Source organism: Phacochoerus africanus, chromosome 2 (genome assembly GCF_016906955.1).
Source record: "Phacochoerus africanus isolate WHEZ1 chromosome 2, ROS_Pafr_v1, whole genome shotgun sequence".
NCBI lineage: Eukaryota > Metazoa > Chordata > Mammalia > Artiodactyla > Suidae > Phacochoerus > Phacochoerus africanus.
Genome location: NC_062545.1, coordinates 244,907,874 through 244,927,945, shown reverse-complemented (window position 1 = coordinate 244,927,945; position 20,072 = coordinate 244,907,874). Strand labels below are relative to the sequence as shown.

At 40.3% G+C, this 20,072-nt stretch overlaps 1 protein-coding gene and 1 long non-coding RNA gene across 3 annotated transcripts in view; one reads left to right on the top strand and one right to left on the bottom strand.

The window, feature by feature from the left end:
* PLPPR1 (phospholipid phosphatase related 1) overlaps window positions 1-20,072 on the bottom strand; it is a 289,032-nt gene that overhangs the window by 7,494 nt on the left and 261,466 nt on the right. Inside the window, exons 5-6 of the mRNA XM_047768052.1 lie at window positions 7,925-8,175; window positions 3,009-3,185 (exon numbers count right to left, since the gene is read on the bottom strand). Coding sequence (XP_047624008.1) covers window positions 3,009-3,185; window positions 7,925-8,175 — 428 coding nt within the window. The remainder of the gene's footprint in view (window positions 1-3,008; window positions 3,186-7,924; window positions 8,176-20,072) is intronic.
* The window catches only part of LOC125120191 (uncharacterized), a 100,323-nt gene that overhangs the window by 12,098 nt on the left and 68,153 nt on the right, over window positions 1-20,072 (top strand). The window lies entirely within an intron of this gene.

Genomic DNA, 20,072 nt, shown 5'->3' with positions numbered 1-20,072 from the left:
TGTTCCCTCTAAATTACTACCTACCTCTCTTTATTTCCTACTGAGGCCCTTTCATACCTGACTGTTCTATCTTCTGTCTCTTTCCACACTTTCGTCCATTGTTCTGCATCTTTGTTTCTATATCCAGTGCCTTCGAATTGTTCCCGTAGCTCCTCAAGCCTTGCAGAACATTTACATGAATATTCTCTACCTGGGTTTCCTCCATCTCACTCTCCAGCTCTGCTTAAACTTCCTCCACTCGGGAAACGGGAGAAGTGGAAGAAAGAGCTCTGGGGGTGGGGAGACCCAGGTCAGATTCATGGCTTGCTGGTTGAGTGGCCATTGGGTCAGTTACTTATATTTGAGCCTCATTTTCCTCCTCAATAAAATGAGGATAAGAATGCTGTTAGGGCAAGATAAACGAACAAAAGAAACACAGAACAGATTGGTTACGGGGGGGAGGGGGGAGTAGGGTAAAATAGGTTAAGGGGGGCCTATTGTATGGTGACAGATAGAAAGCAGACTTTTGGCGATGAGCACCCTGTATACAGAAGTCTCCTTATAATGTACATGAGAAACTTATATATTATCATAAACCTCTGTTACTTCAGTAAAAAGATTGTTAGAGGTGTCCTGGGAGCACATGATTTGGTGTCTATCAAGTGCAAGACACGGAGAACTTGCTCAATTAGTTTCCTCCTCCTTTCTCCCACTTTCGTCCTCATAAAAACACAAAACTATAATGAGCGTAGGCTGCAAATTTGCTCCTGCTCTCAGAATCTTCTGTTCTTCTGTCTCCTCAAGCCTCTGCCTTAGAATGGTTCCATCCTCTTCTACAACAGCCTTCCCCTCTCATTTCCCAGCCTGGGGAGCGAGTGTGCGCGTGTGTGTGTGTGTGTGTGGTGGGCACATGGAGACAGTGTGGTCTGCCTCCTGCCCGAGCAGTTCAATAGCCAGTTTGGGTCTTGCCTAAAGATCACTTGTGGAAAACTAATTTTGACATTTGCTATCAATTGGGAAGGCAATGCAAGAACAAACGTAACTGCGTGGTAGGAAGCAGGGCTGCAAGTTACAGAGAGAACACAGGTTTAACATGAAATCAGAATTTGAATACAGGGACTTAGCAAACACCAAGTTTTCACATTTCATCCCATCGGAAGCCCATGAGATTGCTTGGGACAGTCAGCACTATCTTTTCTCTGGAGCTAAGGATGGCTGGATCCAGGACTCATGGACAGCACAAGTGTTTGGCTTTTCTTTGCATCCCAAGCCTTCGTTTACGTAACATTAACCTCTCTTTGCAAATCCTCTTTTTGTGAAGTCATCTGTATTCTCTTCCTCCTTGCAGAAAGCAATCCTAGGGAAATACCCTCTGAGGTATCAACATCTCAGGGTTATCTCAGCACCACTTTTCCTGCTGCTTCCCTCAGAAAACTTGCATTTAAGTCCCTCATCTTTCACTTCAGAAAGACTGGATCCATTAAAAATAGTTTTGAATCAGAATGGAGCTTGCCATTTAGTGTTCTGAGTAAATATGAGCATTTTCTGTACACATCTTAGCAGGTAAAAGCACCAGAAAACTGCATTAGAAGTTGGGAGAAGAATATGTGTATTTTTTATGTTGGGGAGGACATACATATAAAGTCCTTGTATGGGAGGGACAGGACAAGGAGGAGTTAGGTCATAGGCCTGTGAAACCCATCTATGTGTCATATTAGTCTTAATGGGTGCTTTGGACCAGAAGGGAAGAATGGGAGGAAGGACATGTGGTGGCCTCTGTCTTCTAGGGGAGGCTTGTTGAATGCTAACAGGAGGTTAATTTCATGCACAGCATGTGAATCTCCAGGCTCAGTGACTTACTATAAATCTTTCTGGGCATGTTTTTAAATCCTTGAAGACAATTTTTAAAACTGCACCTCCGTGATATGCCCATGCAATGGAATCCTACACAGCAAGAAAAAGGAATTACTGATAGATGCTTACAGCATGGATGAATATCAACTATGTTGGGTGAAGGATGCCAAGAGAAAAAACACATACTGTATGAATCTATGAATATTAAATCTTAGGGTAAACTAATACAGAGTATCAGGGTTGCTTAGGAATGAGAGGAAGGGAAGAGTGAGAGAGAAGGATATAACTATAGGTCAAAACTGACCAAACTATACACTTCATGTGCTATTTATTATAAGCCTATCATACCTCAAATCTGTAAAAATTAAAAAAAAAATTAGGGAGTTCCCTGGTGGCACAGCGGGTAAAGGATCAAGCACTGTCACTGCTGTGGCTCGGGTTGCAGCTACCCCAGCCCTGAAATTCTGCATGCCATGGGCATGGTCAAAAAAAGAAAGAAAGAAAACACTTATCCAGGAAGAGTATTATATGTGGTTGAAAAGCCACTTGTAGTGGAAATAGGCATCAGATAACAGAGGCCTCCTGAAAAGCATGGATGTGAGCATTGCCGTGGCATGGGTTCCATCCCTGGCCCGGGAAATTCCGCATGCCGTGGGTGTGTCCAAAAAAATATATGGGTATGGTTAGCTGAGGGTTTTCATAATTCTGAGTGGGATGTGCAAGTCGGGGCCAGAGCTGAGTTTGTTGAAATGCTGGAGAAGGAGCTGCCTGCTTTCGTCAGTTCATCAGTACTTTGTTTTCTGCTCCCCACCAAGCAACACTTAGCTTAGGATCCCAGTACATTCTGAACAAACATTCAAAGAACAATGGTTTGAAGGGACACCAAATTATTAGTCTGCCCAGCCCTAAGCCCAGGATTGAAGGAAATGGAATAAGCTGTCCATCCTGGAGCAATCCTATCCTTGACCAGCAGAGGGAATATGCAATCCTATTTCTGAAAGAAAGAAAAGACGCATAATAGTTGGAGAATCACTGTAGATCACAAGATTGGGGCCAGAAGAGGTTGGACTTCAGACCTCAGAGTCTGGGGAGCCTGACTCGCCAGGATCTTGGGCCGCCTTTCAGAGGGCACCAGAGGGGAAAAAAAAAAAAAAAGTAGAGGGAAGTTGACCTACCAGAAACAGGGCAACAGCAGTGCCCAGGATAAAGCCCGCGATCACGTCAGAGCAGTGGTTCCGATACTCAGAGACCCGGTTGAGGCCCGTCAGGAAGGCGGTGCAGAGGGTCCCGAGGCACAGCACCGGTTTGGCCAGTCGACTGCTCTTGGTCTTGATTGTGCTTGTGATGTACATCTAGTTTAGGACAGAGACCGGGGAGTGACTGGCAGCCTCTGCATACGGTGCATATACAAACATGCACGTACATACACCAGAACATGCGAATGAGCCCACACCAAGGCAAGAAGGATGAACGAATGTACATTGGTCTTGGTGTTTTATATCTGGTGGGCATGGGAACAAATTACAGGCACAGGAATGAACCTGATTATTGTGCAGGTTCAGACACATGCAGTTTTTATGCAACAAACTAAAGAAACATTTGGGCTGTTAGGAAACCCATATAAGAATCTGAGATGCCAAATTTTATATGAGAATGAATTCTATGGAGAAGATCAGATAGCTGAGTGGCAATACACTCCACTTTTTGTGTCTCCCGTAGTCCTTGTGAGTATTCACACTTTCAATGAATATCAAAGTGTTGACTGATTAGCCGAATGACTGAATCAGAACTTCTAAATCAGCATGTCACAGAGATAGATTTCAGCTGTGCTGGGGAATTGATTTTTTTTTCACTTTCCTTGGGATAGCTGTGATAAACTCTGTCCATTCATTTACTCCAGTATGTTTTTTTTTTGGTTTGTTCGTTTGTTGTTGTTTTGTTTTTTTTTTTAGCAGCACCTAAGGCAAACAGAAGTTCCCAGGCCAGGGACTGAATCCAAGCCTCAGCTGCAGCAATGCAAGATCCTTAACCTGCTGTACCACAGTGGGAACTCGTCCATTTTTTTTAAAAACTGAAGTATAATTGATTACAAGGTTGTGCTGTAATTTGTGCTGTACAGCAAAGTAATTCATTACACACACACACATACATACATTTTTTTTTTTTTAATGGCCACTCACGGTGTATGGATGTTCCTAGCTCAAGGACTGAATCTAAGCTGCAGCTGCCAACCTATGTTGCAGCTGTGGCAACACTGGATCCTTTAACCCACTGCCAGGCTGGGATTCTTCAGCAGCAACCCGAGCCACTGCAGTCAGATTCTTAACCAACTGCACCACGATGGAAACACCTATATGTTCTTTTTTAATATTCTTTTCCATTATGGTTTATCACAGGATATTGAATATAGCTCCCTGTGCTATACAACTGGTTCTTGTTGTTAACCATTCTATATATAATAGTTTGCATCTGCTAACCCCAACTCCCACTCCCGTCCCTCCCTACCACCTTCCCCTTGGCAACCACGAGTCTGTTCTGTCTGTGAGTCTGTTTCTGTTTCCTAGATAAGTTCGTTTATGTCATATTTTAGATTCCACATGTAAGTGGTATCATGATATTTGTCTTTGCCTGACATACTTCACTTAGTATGCTAATCTCTAGGTCCATCCATGTTGCTGCAAATGGCATTATTTCATTTTTTTATGGCTGAGCAGTGTTCCATTTTGTGTGTGTGTGTGTACATATATATATATATATATACACACACACCACATCTTTATCTATTCCTCTATTGATAGACATAGGTTTCTTCCATGTCTTTGCTATTGTAAATGCAGCACTTAAAATGGAAGTGCATTTATCTTTTTTAATTATAGTTTTGTCTGGATATATGCCCAGGAGTGGGATTGCTGGCTCATATGGCAACTCTATTTTTAGCTTTTTGAGGGACCTCCCTACTCTGCCAGAGTGGCTGTACCAACTCACATTCCCACTGATAGTGCAGGAAGGTTCCCCTTTCTCCACACCTTCTCCAACATTTATTATCTGGCATGTTTTAAAATATTAAAAATTTCTACAAGTGTCACAATGTGCAAAAAGTTGGGAAGACCTGATATTGGGTAAAAGATGATGCAATTTATGACATCAGCGATGTAGGGTGTTCTTATTCCACTGTGAGGTGCTGCATACGACTCTTGAGTATTTCATAAGCTCAGTTACCATATATGTCCCTGGTGGCTTAGCGTTAGTAAGATGTGCTTCTTTCAAACAAATAAACACTTTGTCACATAACCTTTGGTAATGGCTACAAAAAACCACTAGAGGGCACTGTTGATCCACCATTTCTTAACAAAAGTGATAAATGAAATTGCAACCCAGAAAAATAGTATGCCAATACTTATATTACAGTCTATAGTGTATTTGTATGGTCCGAGCACATGTAAGTTCAAATAGATGTGTTTTAAAGTATTACAGTGGAAACTTAACTCCTAAAATGATCCTTCAGTGATGGTGTGAATACATGAAAATGGGAGTTTCTTTGTTATACATGTAACAGCCTACAAAACTGTGGTTAGATCAGTTACATAAATTAGAGCAAATCATTACACTGTTCTGTGCCTGTGTAGGAAATGTTACTTAACATCTATACTAGATGTATTTAAATTTAGGTTTTTTTTAAATTACATCCTTATAAAATCTTTCCCATAATATTACAAACTTAAGGACATAGGGAGTTCCTGTTGTGGCTCAGTGTGTTAAGAACACGACTAGAATCCATGAGGATGTGGATTTGATCCCCGGCCTCTCTCAGTGAGTTAAGGATCTGGCATTGCTGCAAGCTGTGCATAGGTCACAGATGTGGCTTAGAACCCATTTTGTTGTGGCTGTGGGTAAGCCAGCGGCTGCAGCCCTAATTCAACCCTTGGCCCAGGAATTCCACATGCTGCGGTTGTGGCCCTTAAAAAACACAACAAACAAAACAAAACATGGACCTGTGGTTGATTAGTATTCTTCACAATATTAACTAGTACTTGGGAAATCCTGGTTGAGTAATCTCTGAAGGTACTTCACAAAAAACAGGGGCTCAGAAAAGTTTATATAATCGGAATTTTGTATCAGGGTTTATCTGATTATAGTCTGCCTGTGGGGCACCATTTGAATTGGATTATATCTGAATCCTCGAAAATGTGCTACAGCAGCATCTATTTGGAATAAGAGAACTATACTTTCTACCCAAAAGAGAAATTTATATCTCATTTGATGAGGCAGTAGTTTATTATGAGTAACATTTATTTTTATAATAAATGGTCTTGTAAAAATCAGTTTCACACAATGACTTGAATCTGATAAAAATATGAAAAAAGGTGCAAGAGCACATTGTTTCCTATAACTTAGATTCTAGATAATCTAGGACAGATGGATATTTTGAAAATGGGAAACTATGCTAAATGCCTCAGAAGATTTTGTTTAAAAAATAATCTGTCATAGATTTTTTTTTTCCAGGGGTTGGGGGAGAAGTGGTAAAGCCAAGAAACCTCTCTAAGCTACAACTGATCGGTTTTGTAAATCAAGGCTTCTATTTTCATTATATTCATGTTTCCTTAATGTGGGGGTAGCTGAAATTACTTGCATCACATAGTCATTAAAAAGTAGATCTAAAATAAATAGCGGGGGTTTCCTGGTGGCCTAGCAGGTTGAGGATCTAGGTTGTCAACTGCTATGGCTCTGTTTTGATCTCTGGCCTGAGAACTTCCACATGCTGTGGGCATGGCCAAAGAAAAGTAAATAATTTGACTTATTTTTGAAAAGTTATGGTTGATAAATTGATTTTGCAAATGGGACAAAGAACCATTGTGTTAAAGAGAATATTCAGCAATTTCTTTTAAACTCTACTAAACAGGCCAGACCTATAGTCAAGTCACCTTTTTTCTACCCTGAACGAGTGTATTTGGGGCAGTGGCACTCTGCCGTCAGAAGCAGACTCAGTGGAGTGGGCAGTGACTGTCCTCGGAGGGGATGGGAACACACATCCTGGGGGAGGGGCAACGGCACACGAGGCCTCTTAGAAGAAGGCAAAGTTTGAAAGGGGGCTTCCCTCTGCCTTCTCGTTCCCTCATCTTTCATTGAGAATCACTAGTCAAGTCATACCCTGTATATAAAATAAATAGAAGGAAAAGGAGTGTTTTCAACCAAAAGTCACACATCCACAGGTATATAAGCATGAGATCCAGCAGTGGAAGTTTTGCATGGAGACTTCTATACTCTTGGTTCTAAGGAAAAGCTGGGGCCAGACAAAAGGTGAAGTGAGTTCATTTGCAAATTGGATGCAATTAAAGAGCAGGGAAAAAGATGGGCATCATCGTTTTTTCTATCTTAAGATGTGAGACACGCTTTGGACTTCCTCTGTGATGAGAGCCAAAAATTTAAAATATTATACCGGGGGGGGGGGGTGGTGGTGGCAGTTAAAACTTGTGTGGTCTAGAGAACAGTGAAAAGTAAATTTTGGATGTGTGTGTGTGTGGGGGGGGGGGGGGGGGTCTTGTAGGATTGCCCATCCGTCCTGGCAAAGTGTGATGGAGAAGAGCATTAGGAGGAGCAGAGCAAAGCTGCATCTTTATCCTGGATCTGCTGTACTGCACAGGCAGATGTTCACACAAGGCCGACACCTGCACATTTGTACATTTGTAGACAAGTGTGAGAAGTGTGCACTGTTCTGGAACCAAGTAAAACTTTGGCAAAGAGTGCTGTAGTGAGCAGCAAGAGAAACCTAGATGATGGTGCTAGAAGGCTGACTCTCAGCTCTGAATGTGTTCTTAGCTATTCTCTGGGCCTCAGTGTCTGCATCAGTAAAATGGGAGGATGTGATAAAATGATTATCAGCAATCTTCCCAGAATTCACAATCTTGGGCAGGTCTTACATTGGGATGTTAAGGGAGGGGCAACAGCACAATATGATAGAGCAGAAACATACTGTAACATGACTTTAAAAATCACTCTAAGTGACTGTAATGAAAGAATGGGGGTGAGGATGGCGGAGAGACCCATCTCAGCCAAAGCTCCACTTGGGAGATGGCAGTACTGGCTTACTCACCGTGGCATACAAGGCAGAGTAAATGCTCAGAGCAGCGTGTTTGGAAGGAAAGGACCTCCGAGCCTTCTCAATCACCTCCAGGTCCCCGGTACAGATATTCCCATTGTTTATGAACTGGTGGTGTGCCCGGCAGTCTGCGCTGGTGTAGTTGGGCTTGCACACCGTCAGGAAGTAGGGCGTCAGGTGCCCCGTGACCACTTGTCCGGCGTTTACAAAAATGTCAGTAGCAAAAAGCCCAAAAGCAAATACCCCTATAAGGAGATTTAAGGTAATTAGGAATGGTGACATACACCATGGGTTGGTTTTGACCCTGACTGAAAAACAGAGTTGAGAATCCATGACAACCTATCCAAAGGTCCTCCCCAGAGTCAAACTGTCCCCTCTCCTTTATTTTTCCAGGGAGTAGTGCCTGCTTCCCAAATCACTGTTTCTTCCAAATTGAAGCAGTCGTGCTGCTGGTAGCATTTTATTGTTCTATACAAGTAAATTAGAAGCGGCACATTCCAGTGGGAGGAATTTGAACTTTGGAGTCGTGTAGAGCTGGGTTCCCGTCCCAGCTTTGATGACTCATTCATAGTGTAAGCTATTGACCATTTCTGAATTTTGGTACCCTTATCACAAAAAGATTGGGGGGAATGATACCTCAGAAAGGAGCTGGAAAAATGAAAGGAAATATGTGCAAAATACCCACTAGGGTTCCTGGCATTAAGCAGTTACTCAATATCAGTTCTCTTTTATAGAAAATATCTTCTCCTTGGTCCTATTGAAAGTGCAAATACTCGGAGGAGGAGTTATCAGGGCAGGTGAGAGAGAATGAAGTTGTTAGGAAGCTGTCCCCAAAAGAAGGAAAGATCATTCTAGAAACCTTGATTGAATTCGATGTTTCATTTGATGCTGGAAACAGAAAATGAGAAGGAAGAATGTTACAGCTGGATGTTGTTGACTGTATCAGTTTTTTTTATTACTTCTGTCACAAATTACCATATTCGGAGTGGCTTAACCCAACACAAATTTACCCTTCTACAGTTCTGGAGACCAGAAATCCAACATAGGTTTTACTGGGCTAAAAATCAAAGTGTTGGCAGGGTTGTGTTCTTTCTGGAAGCTCCAGAGTAGAATTCATTCCTTGCCTTTTTCAGCTTCTTACCTCCATTCCTTGACATGAGCCCACCTCCATCCCCTCCAGCAATCATGTCACAATAGATCTGCCACTGTCATGTTTCTGTCCCCCTCACCCTCTTGCTTTCCTCTCATAACATCCCTCTGGTTACACTGTGTCCACCTGGATAATCCAGGGTAATCACAAAATCCTTTATCTAACCATACCTGTAAATTCCCTGTTGCCGTATAATGTAGCATATCCACAGCTCCCAGAGACTAGGATGTGGACATTCTGGGGTGTGGAAGGCAATATTTACTTAGAGTGCTGATGTAGCCTGTTTGGCCAAAACTGAATGGGTAGGCTATACTTCCTGGGTTTTATCTGCTCTCTAATAAATTCCACAGGATTACTCCCAATAAGCTTGAACATGAATAAGCAGAATTCCTTACAGGAAGTATCACTACGAATTCTTTCAAAGCCTATACACACATCTATCAATGGTCTGTGGACTCTTATCTATTAACTATATCAAGAGTGGCTGTGTGGAGCAAGATATATAATGAGTCACTTGAAGAGATAAAGATGACTTTTCAAATGTAGCTCAATTATGGGAGAACCAGACAAGTATGAGAGTAGCATTAACCCTTGCACATTTCAAGGACTTGCTATAGTTTCAAGTAAATTTCTCTCCAATTTTGACTTCCATGTTCAATGTCTTGAATCTGCAAATTGTGCTGATTTAAGAACCCAAACATCCATCCATTAGAGCAGAAGTGAGAGCAAGTTTGGCTGAAAGCTTCATCCGGTTTCCATTCTGACCTGTATTGATTGCTATAATTTTCTTCTTTGTGGCTTTGCCAGGATGTACTTTATCACAAGGAGGACTGGCTCTTTTAATAGCTTTGGCCACTCACACTCATAGACCCCCACCTAAGAGAGTAGGCATTCATCGATCATTCGTGGCAATTTTCACCCACAGGTTCTGGAAGTCTGGTAGAATTTTTTTTACATCTTCAGGTAAGATTCTCAAAGACCAGGTCTCTGGCTCTTCCATGGGGGTGTCAAGTCTGTCTGAACACACTTTTCCAGGAACCTAGGGTAATTTATGATTTGAAAAGGGAAAAGTGCCAGCATTTTCCTCTGGCATTTTACTTGTCAGAAGTGCTTCCAATTAGGGTGAGTTCTTTCGGAGACAGAGGCTTTCTGGGCTTCTCAGATGGGTGTCTGAAATGCCAGGTCCATGGTCACAGTGATTCTGTGATGGGCAAATTTCCACATTACTGTCATGTGATATTGCTGCTGAAAGTTGCTTTCCCCTCTTCGCCTACCCTGGATTATGTCTGCTTCTCCTGATGGCTTAACAAGCATTTGCTTTCCAAACATTTCATTCTGGTGTATTTGATCTAGCTTCAGAAGCGCAGTCCAGGGACCCCACCTGCCTGGCACAGCCATGCCAACAAAGCACAGTGGAACCTACAATGGTGATTCACAGACAACATCAGATCATACAGGGCTTTTGTAAGAAACTCCAGCCATTCCTCTGTTACTTAATCCTGACCTCCTCATGTGTATGTTATAAGCCTCAGAAGCTATAAAGAGCCACTTTTGTTCTCAGAGTTGGGTGGAACACTGTTTATGATCTCCTGTGCTGCCATGTATGATTTGAAGGAGATGCTTTTAAACTGTCTATATGTCCTACATTGGTGTCTAAAATTCTTTAAATGAGATAAACTTTCTGAAATTTTAACAGATGTATTTTTCATTCCTGTAACCCTCCCTAGCTGGTTTTATTTATCTTCTGGCTCTGCTCGCAGTGGTGTTTCTTACTTGAGGGGAGTCGATCACCTTTCTGAATGGATTTATAGCAGACATGAAAGTGTAAAAGTGCTTTTGACTTGTCAGAGCTATGTGCTTGAGACACTTACTACTTTGTTTAGAATTCTGAAAAGACTTGGATGGGAAGACAAAGAGCCATGGTCTGGAGGATGAGAACAGTGAATTTCTAAAATGAACCCTCAAAAGAGGAAAATGGCTGAGGATGTCTCTCCAGGAGGAGAGGAAACCCTGCTTGGAGGCATAAAGAGTATCACATGCTCACTGACTCAGGTTGGCTGTCAAACCCCAAGGGCAGGGCAACAGATATACGAAGAATGATTTTTGGAAATGAAGTTAAAGTATGCCCTGCACCTCTCAGGGTGTAGCTCAGGAGCCCTGAGTACCTTGTAGAGAAATTCCATATCCAGCATGTTATCAGAGCTACAGGCACCTGCACCAGCAACGGCGAGGGAGGCTCAAATTGCCAAGGACTTCTCACAAAACCTGTACATTCTGGCATGGAAGAGGGTAAGCTGTTGTGGATTTCCCTGTCACTGAGGGATAAAGGACATTAGAATGCTGAAAGAACCAAGAGGCTAGAAGCCTGGCATTAGGACAGAGAATGACATCTGTTGATATCTGTGGTCCCTGCTATGATGACACAGATCACTCAGGTACCTTAAACATGCCTCTTCTTGGTAGCCTAAAAGAATGAAACATCCATCAGGCAAGTCAAAGGATGAAGAAAGAGGAAGAGGAAGGTGCTACATAGCCCTTTTTTTTTTTTTTTTTCACCTCAGGGTTTTACCTGGATCCATCTGATCTCAGACTGGACATCTTTGGACAAATTAGAATCTTTGATCACTAGTAATTTAGGATATGGAGGTGAAACTCTGTGACTTTGTTTTTGCCAAGGAATCAGTACAGTGCTGTATCCTTTTACTCAGCCAAGAATGCAGCAGGAGAAGCAGTAACATAAACAGGACATATGCATGAAAAGATCTTCTAAGTCACAGATAATTGCTGCACTGGCAAATGATAATAGGGCTTATATCAGGTTGTCTTTAGGACTCCCAAACAAAGAACTGATCAAAATGCATAAACCAGGCTGCTCATTGCTGAGGAGGACTCTGTTGCTTTACACACAGGAGGCCTTCACTAGGAAGCCTAGACCCAGACCACAGAGTAATTATGAGCAGGGACTGGTGGGGTGAGCAAAGGAAGGAACACATTTCTATCAGCCTCAAAAAGCCAATGACTTTAGAACTAAAGGCTAGTTATTCTATATTATACTATAAATGTATAATTTTCCAGTTTAAAATTGTACTTTGCTGACAGCCTGTAATAAAGCATCTCTCAATTTTCCACTAAAATAAACACGATGCCAGTGAAAAAAGATAGAAATTCATAGTGACAACCTGAAGGAAGAATCAATGAGGGATGTCTGTCTAATGTCTCTCTCACACAGTTTCATCTCATGGAAAACTCAAGTTCCTCCTCAGAAGACAGAGATCATGGGAGAAAACCTAGGGAGATGTCCTTTCTCTCCTACTGTCTGTCCCCCCTGACTCTGGATCCAGGATTTAGACTGCTTAGAAAATAGAGCTGCTGTCACTCCACTGGATGAGATGTGCTCTTGGAATTTGCCTGGAAGTTCTCCTCTCCCCTCTCATTTTTCTAAATGTACTTAGAGACGTACTGCTGGACAACATCCAGGCCAGGAGTGGCCGAGGCATAGGCATTGGCGTCTTGCATCTGAGAGGAGCAGACCTGCCTGCTCCAGAGAGCAGAGTGCATGCTGGGTGCCATAGCTTTGTGTGCACTCTGTCTTTATGATGGGTATGTGGAGATGCCAGTTCAATGAAGTGGAGGAGCTCTGGTAGAAAGTCTGTTCATTTGGGAGTTCCCATCATGGCTCAGCAGAAATGAATCTGACTAGTATCCACAAGGACGCAGGTTCAAACCCTAGCCTTGCTCAGTGGGTTAAGGATCCAGCGTTGCCATGACCTATGGTGTATGTCACAGACATGGCTCAGATCTGGCATTGCTGTGGCTGTGGCATAAGCCAGTGGCTACAGTTTTGATTTGACCCATAGCCTGGGAACCTCCATATGCTGTGGGTACGGCCCTAAAAAGCGAAAAAAAAAAAAAAATCTGCTCATTTGGGCCTGGACTCAATGCTATGCATACTAACTTACTCTCAAGCTTAAACTCTGAAGAGTGAGCAAGTCACACCTCTTCTATCTGTTGAGGAACACTGAGTGGGTAGAGATCTTCCCCCACTTAAGAGTGAGAAACAGTCATATATATATCCATACGGGGACTTGGAAAAAACACTCCTATTTTAGATCAATATGGTACCATTATACTACTTTTTTTTTTAACCCCTTATTCTACTTGGAATTTTACATTGGTGTGATTGTTCAGTAATGTCCATCTCTCACACTAGACTTGTAGAATATACCAGCTCTAAAAGAGCACAGAACACATCCATTTTTGCTTAACATTGTATTCTGAGTATCTAGCATGAAACTTGTTCACGTAGCAAACATTTATAGATATTTGCAGAATCAATGAGTCAGTTGCTGAAGAAACTTCACAGAACACTGATGGAAGAAGAGGATAAAAGAGTATAGGAACTTGTCCAAATTTTCTAACTTATTTGATGTTTCACATCCCTGATTCTATTGGACATAAGGGTTGACATCAAACCACTTAGCATGTAAAATGTAGGGACCATGTCTCTTTTTAATAAACTTCACAAAATCTCACACAGTGCTAGGTACGTAGAAGACAGAGGATAATTAAAAACTAGAACTTTTTAAGTGTCTCATGAGTCAGAAAACAGAGGATAATTAAAAACTAGAACTTTTTAAGTGTCTCATGAGTCAGAAAACTTGTAAGTCATAATTTGGAAATCAAAGCATACTCCATTTTTCAATGCCGTAAGAATGAGAAGGGAACTTTAAATTGAGGAGTGACGATCCATAGTGTGTGTGTGTGTGTTTGCAAGACTTCTTACTGGGGACATCTGTGAAGCACAAAAAGTATTTGGAAATCATGATGCCCTTGGGTACAGTTTTACCTAGACATGAACATCTTTCAGAGAAATTTCCCCATTTCTCTTTCTGAAAAGTTGCAACGGTTGTCAGTTTATTATTAATTTTTCACAGTTTTTGTTACAGTGACTTTCAAATACTCAAAGGTAGACGGTATAGTGTAATGAACCCACATATATTAAATTGCAGTAATTATCAGCATTTTGCTAGTCATGCTTTCTTCCCTCCACCCATTTTTTTTTTTTTTGCTGCAGTATTTTTTTGACTTTATTTTTTAAAATTTATGGTCAGTTTACAATGTTAGTTTCAGGTGTACAGCGCAATAATTCAGTTATACATACATATACATATCTATATATCTATATTCTTCTTCAGATTATTTTCCCTTTGTATGTTGTTACAAAATATTGAGTATAGTTCCCTATCCTATATAGTATTTCCCTGTTGGTTATCTATTTTACATGTAGTAGTGTGTATATGTTAATCTCCTAATTTACCCCTCCCCTCACCTTTTCCCTTTAGTAATCATACATTTGTTTTCTATGTCTGTGGTCTATTTCTGTTTTGGAAATAAGTTAATTTGCATTTTTTTTAGATTCTACATATAAGCAATATCACATATTTGTCTTTCTCTGTCTGACTTCATTTGGCATGATAAACTCTAGGTCTTTCCATATTGCTGCAAATGGCATTATTTCATTCTTTTTTATGGCTGAATAATATTCCACATTCCATATGTGTGTATACACACACACACACACCCACACCACATCTTCTTTATCCATTCCTCTGCTGATGGACATTTACATTTCTTCCATGTCTTGGTTATTGTAAACAGCACTTTAATGAACACTGGGGTACCTGTATCTTTTCAAATAGAATCTTCTCCCTATATACACCCAGGATTGAGGTGGTAGGATCTTACGGTAACTGTTTTTTAAAGGAACCTCCATACTGTTTTCCACAGTGGTTTTACTAATTTACATTTCCACCAGCAGTGTATGAAGGTTGCTTTTTCTACATATACGCTTCAGAATTTATTATTTGTGGACTTTTTGATGATGGCCATTCTGACTGGATTGGAAGTGATAACTTACTATAGTTTTGGTTTGCTTTTCTCTGATAATTAGTGATGTTTAACACTTTTTCATGTGCCTTTTGGCCATCTGTGTGTCGTCTCTGGAGAAATGTCTATTTAGGTCTTCTGCCCAGACCAGCCTCAAGTTTCCTCGCCAGGCAGCTGCCAGCCCTGTTGGTGAATTAGCAGATACTGATCTGGTGCAGTTGCCCTCTGCATGACCATTTCCTAACCACTTTTATGATATTCTAATGTAATAATTAAAATTATTTTCAAAACACACACCACTGTATTTTTCTTTTTTAAATTGAGGTATGATTGACACAACATTAGCTTCAGGTGTACAATGTAATGATTTGATATTTGTATATATTGTGAATTTTTTTTTTTTTATCAGAAAACTTTGAAACTGTCCTTCATTGGTTGTTGGGAGAGATTTCCGATATTCAGACAGTATTTCTGTACTTTTCTTGTGCCTGATTTTGTGGTGTGTAATCTTGCCTAATATAAATATTCATATAACTTTTCTTTAAAAAAGCCTTTGAAATACTTGTTTTCTTAAACCTTTACACCAGTAGATTTCGACTGAGGGGGATTTTGTCTTCAGGGAACATTTTGCAATGTTTGGAGACCTTTTTGATTCACTAACAGGGGAGCGGGCGCTGCTGCCATCTGGTGGGCAAAGGTTAGGGATGTTACTATGCATCCTTCATCCTACAATGTAGGATGTCCCCTCTCCCTACAAAGAAAAGAATGAAATGGCCCCAAATGTCAATAGTGCTGATGTAGACAAATTCTGCTTTACAGAAAACAAGTCCACTGAAGTGCCATGAATTTACACTGGTTAATCTTCAAAGTGCTACAGAAATCATCAGTCTTCATTTAGTCCTTCTATTTAGTCCTAAGCAGCTTGGTTATGATCCTTTTGAGTCTAGCCTCTAAACACTGGTGCAGAGGAGGACCCTCAGAAAATGGTCACTTGAATCTCATATGACTTAATTACTTTCCCCTTGATAATTAAAGTAACCTATAGAGTTCTGGGCCAGGAGTCTTTTTTGAGTCCATACTGTTCTGGTCCACTGAGAATGACATTCAAAAGGGAACAGACTGGTTTTCTGCACTGAGCACAGCAACCAAAATCAGACGCATCACTTTTTGTGTTCTGACCAGAGGATGACCCTGGGTTATGCCTTGGAAGTCAGCCAAGGCTCCTGGTCTCAGCATCCCTCTCCTTCCTGTATCCAGAGCCAATGCTGACCCCTGCAGTAAGTAGCAAACATCTTTGTCTCAAAGGCTGGTGGCTTGAGTGCTTGTGGGGTTCAGAAATTTGGGTTCCATTTATTTCCTAAGATCTATGCTGGATTTCTCCTTTTTCTCTTTTTCTTGTCTTTTTAGGGCCACACCTGCAGCATATGACATATGGAAGGTTCCAGGCTAGGGGTCTCTTTTTCTATGTTCCTAGGTTTCACCTCTGGTTCTTGGTACTGATTTCTAGAAACACCTCCATTTGCTTATAGGCTCTGGCCATGCCTTGCTTTTGGCATTTTTGTCTTCAGGTCTATCCTCTCGACTCAGAACTCAAGTTGGGAGCCTGGGCACTGCAAGTAATTTTTAGACTATCCAGTCAGGCTCTTCATCGGTCAGCAGGTGGAGCTGGCCTAGTTCACTGGGCACCTAGTTTCCTGAGATGGTGACTGTCCTGCTTTGAGGTCACCACCAATGCTAGTCAACCCTCATTGTAGGGCAGCCTCTCCCTTCCTATTAAAATTGCATGTCTGCCTCCACAAACTCGCTGTTTTTTTCTTACATCATTTTACCTCATAGCATCTGTATTCTAAGAAATGCTGTAATTTACTTTACGTCCCCCACTAGAATATAAATACAATGAGAGCAAATAAATCTCTATTTGGTTCACTAATATGTCCTCAACATGTTAATCAGTGCTTAGGTTATGGTAGCTGCCCCAAAAATTATTTGTTGAAAGTTGAAAATACGATCAGCCCCCAGTTTACAAATACTGACTGCAAGTAGAAATGGACTGATGGAATCAAATGAAGTCTCCTTACAGATAAAGTACATTTAAATTACTTTCAAAATTGAGAAGGATTTTCTATTTCTTGAAAAAGCTGACATTAAGCTTGTCTCAGGGTATCAGTTCTTACAACCATAAAACACTGTGACCTTTGAGGCTACATTTAAAATATTCATGCTTCATTTAGATCACACTTAATTTATGGCAATTAATTAGTGTTACATGAATTAACTGTTTACCATAGCACTTTATATTCTGTCCAGTGCTACCTAATCCTTAGACCTGACCTAAACGGCATAAGATTTGCTTGGTATTTAATTAAATTTTTATTGGAAGTAATAATGGAGCAACTGTGTGATCCCAAATGAATGGCCCATAATAAATAGCTTCTAGATGACAGGCTACTTTAGTTGCTCATAGACAGTCTAATCTTGGCATATTTGGATCAGTTTTTTTCTTTAACTCAAAAGAGAGCAGTTATTCAGAAGGGAAAGCTAATTTAGTTTTCCTTTTATTTGGCAAACAAACCAAAAACCCTCACTGAATTCTAATGCTTTTTATTCATTACTTTAAAAGTTACTATTTACTATTCTATATTTATAAGAATATGTTTACTCAAGTATATTTTTGAATGAAAGGAATTTAAATATAACTTCCTTATTTTGTCTTTGCTGAAAAGGGAATGCAGAGGTTTATCTCTTTTGAGAATTCAAATCTGTGCATTGTTCAATTTAATGCACACCAAAGAACTGGTACAAGAGAAAGGAATGGGAAAGGAAAAATGAGGAAAGGGAGAAGTCTAAATATGTGTTACTAATTTGACTATATATGTTTTGATAAAACATTGGTCAAATTTGTTAGCTCAGCCAATTCCTTTCCTCCCTCCTCATATCATGTAGAACAACATGAGAAATTATGCAACAGTTTAGAAATGGGTACAGAAGTTAACTATGAGGGTTTATAGCTAAAGCTTCCCGTGTGTTTGTTGAAATAGAGTTGATTCATAATATTGTGTTAGTTTCAGGTGTATAGCAAAGTGATTCAGTTATACACACACACACACTTCCAGATTCTTTTCCATTATAAGATATTGAAATATAGTTCCCTGTGCTGTATTATAAATCCATGTTGTTTATTTCACATATAGCAGTGTGTGTCTGTTAATCCTATAGCCCGAATTTATCCCTCCACATCCCCCCCCCCTTTCTCTTTCGGTAACCATAAGTTTGTTTTCTGTGAGTCTGTTTCATCCTCCTTATAATAAGAACCCTGGGCAAAAAAATTATTGTTGGATTTGTGAATCAGAGGAGTTCAATCATCTCTGCCAAGGTCAACACAATTAGCATTTGTCTACAGGAGGAAATGGTTTAATTGGAATAGTTTCCCTATGACTTGGCTTTTCATGCAGTTTTTTCTTTTAAAATTTATTTTGGAACTGTAGGATAGAGGGAGGGGCTATCTGTTCATGTCTATGCCGTACAGATTAGAGAAGACAGGGAATTCAAGAGCCACAGTGGCACTTTTAGCTCTGCTTTCTGTGCTGAACACTGTTAAAGGACTTGACCATCTTTCTGAAGAGTCCCTTTGCCACTCCTCTCAAAATGTCTAGCTCTTTCCCGATTTTAAAATTATACACATTCATGATAAAACATTCAAGATGAGAGAATAAAAAGCAAAAATTATTCACCTGTTAACTTACAACTCAGAAGTAACAAAAGTTAACTTTTACATATCTTCAATCTCTTCTATGTGACACATGTACATGTACATACAAATATGTACACACAAATACAGACATGCAGAAACATACACATATACATATAATGCTGCTTCCTTTTTATTTTGAAATAATTATTTATTTTGAAATAATCATAGTGCCTTGACTTTTCCACATACTGTTATATCACGAATATTTCCCTTTCTGTGAAAAATTCTTTAAAAATACTATTTTCTGAGATTTTACCTTATGATTGTAGTATTGTTTAAAAAATTATATTGTTGGACATTTCTAATTTATATGATGACAATAATAATTTTAGTTGATAAAATTTTTGATCATTACCTGGGATATATTATTTGAAGTAGAATTTAAGGTTAAAAGGGGTGGGTTTTTTTTTCTTTTGTTTAAGCACACTCCTGCAGCATATAGAAGTTCCCCAGGGTAGGGGTTGAATCACAGCTTCAGCTGCCTGCCTATGCCACAGCCATGGCAATGCCAGATCCGAGCCCCATCTGCAACTTATGCCTTATCTTTTAGCAACAGAGGATCCTTAACCCACTGAGAGAGCCAGGGATTGAACTGGCATCCTCACAGAAACTATGTCAAGTTCTTAACTTGCTGAACCACAATGGGAACTCCAAGGATGGTTATTTTGAAGGCTATTGAAATGCTATCAAGTTGCTATGCAGAATAATCTATGAGAAGTGTATTAGAATCCCAAGTGGTTCTCATCTTTGAAAGCATAAAGCATTATGTTGTTTAAAAATATTTTGCTAGTTCATTGGCCATTTTTGCAACATGGAGCCGATTATATTTGTTAGAAAAAGCTATTGTAATGGGTTCTAGAATAATTACATAAACCGCAAGAGCAAAGTCATGCCATTTCAGCTTAATTAGAATAGTTAGCTGAAATGGTTGTCATTTTCTAATTTCAATTGCACAGTATGTATTTTGGTGGCTACTGGGTTAGAAAAAAAGATTGTTAAGCTCTTTAAAATAACATTTCTTTTTGGTTGTTGGGCACATCTTTTTTTTTTTTTTTTTTTTTTTTTTGCTTTTTAGGGCCATAGATGCAGCATATGGAGGTTCCCAGGCTAGGGGTATAACTGGAGCTACAGCTGCTGGCCACAGCCACAGCAATGCCAGATGTGAGCCATGTCTGTGACCTACACCACAGCCCATGGCAAGACCGGATCCTTAATCCACTTAGCAAGGCCAGGGATCGAACCTGCAACCTCATGGTTCCTAGTCGGATTTGTATCCACTACACCATGATGGGAATGCCTCTTTTTAAAATTATAGTTGATTTACAATGTTGTGTCAATTTCTGCTGTACAGAAAA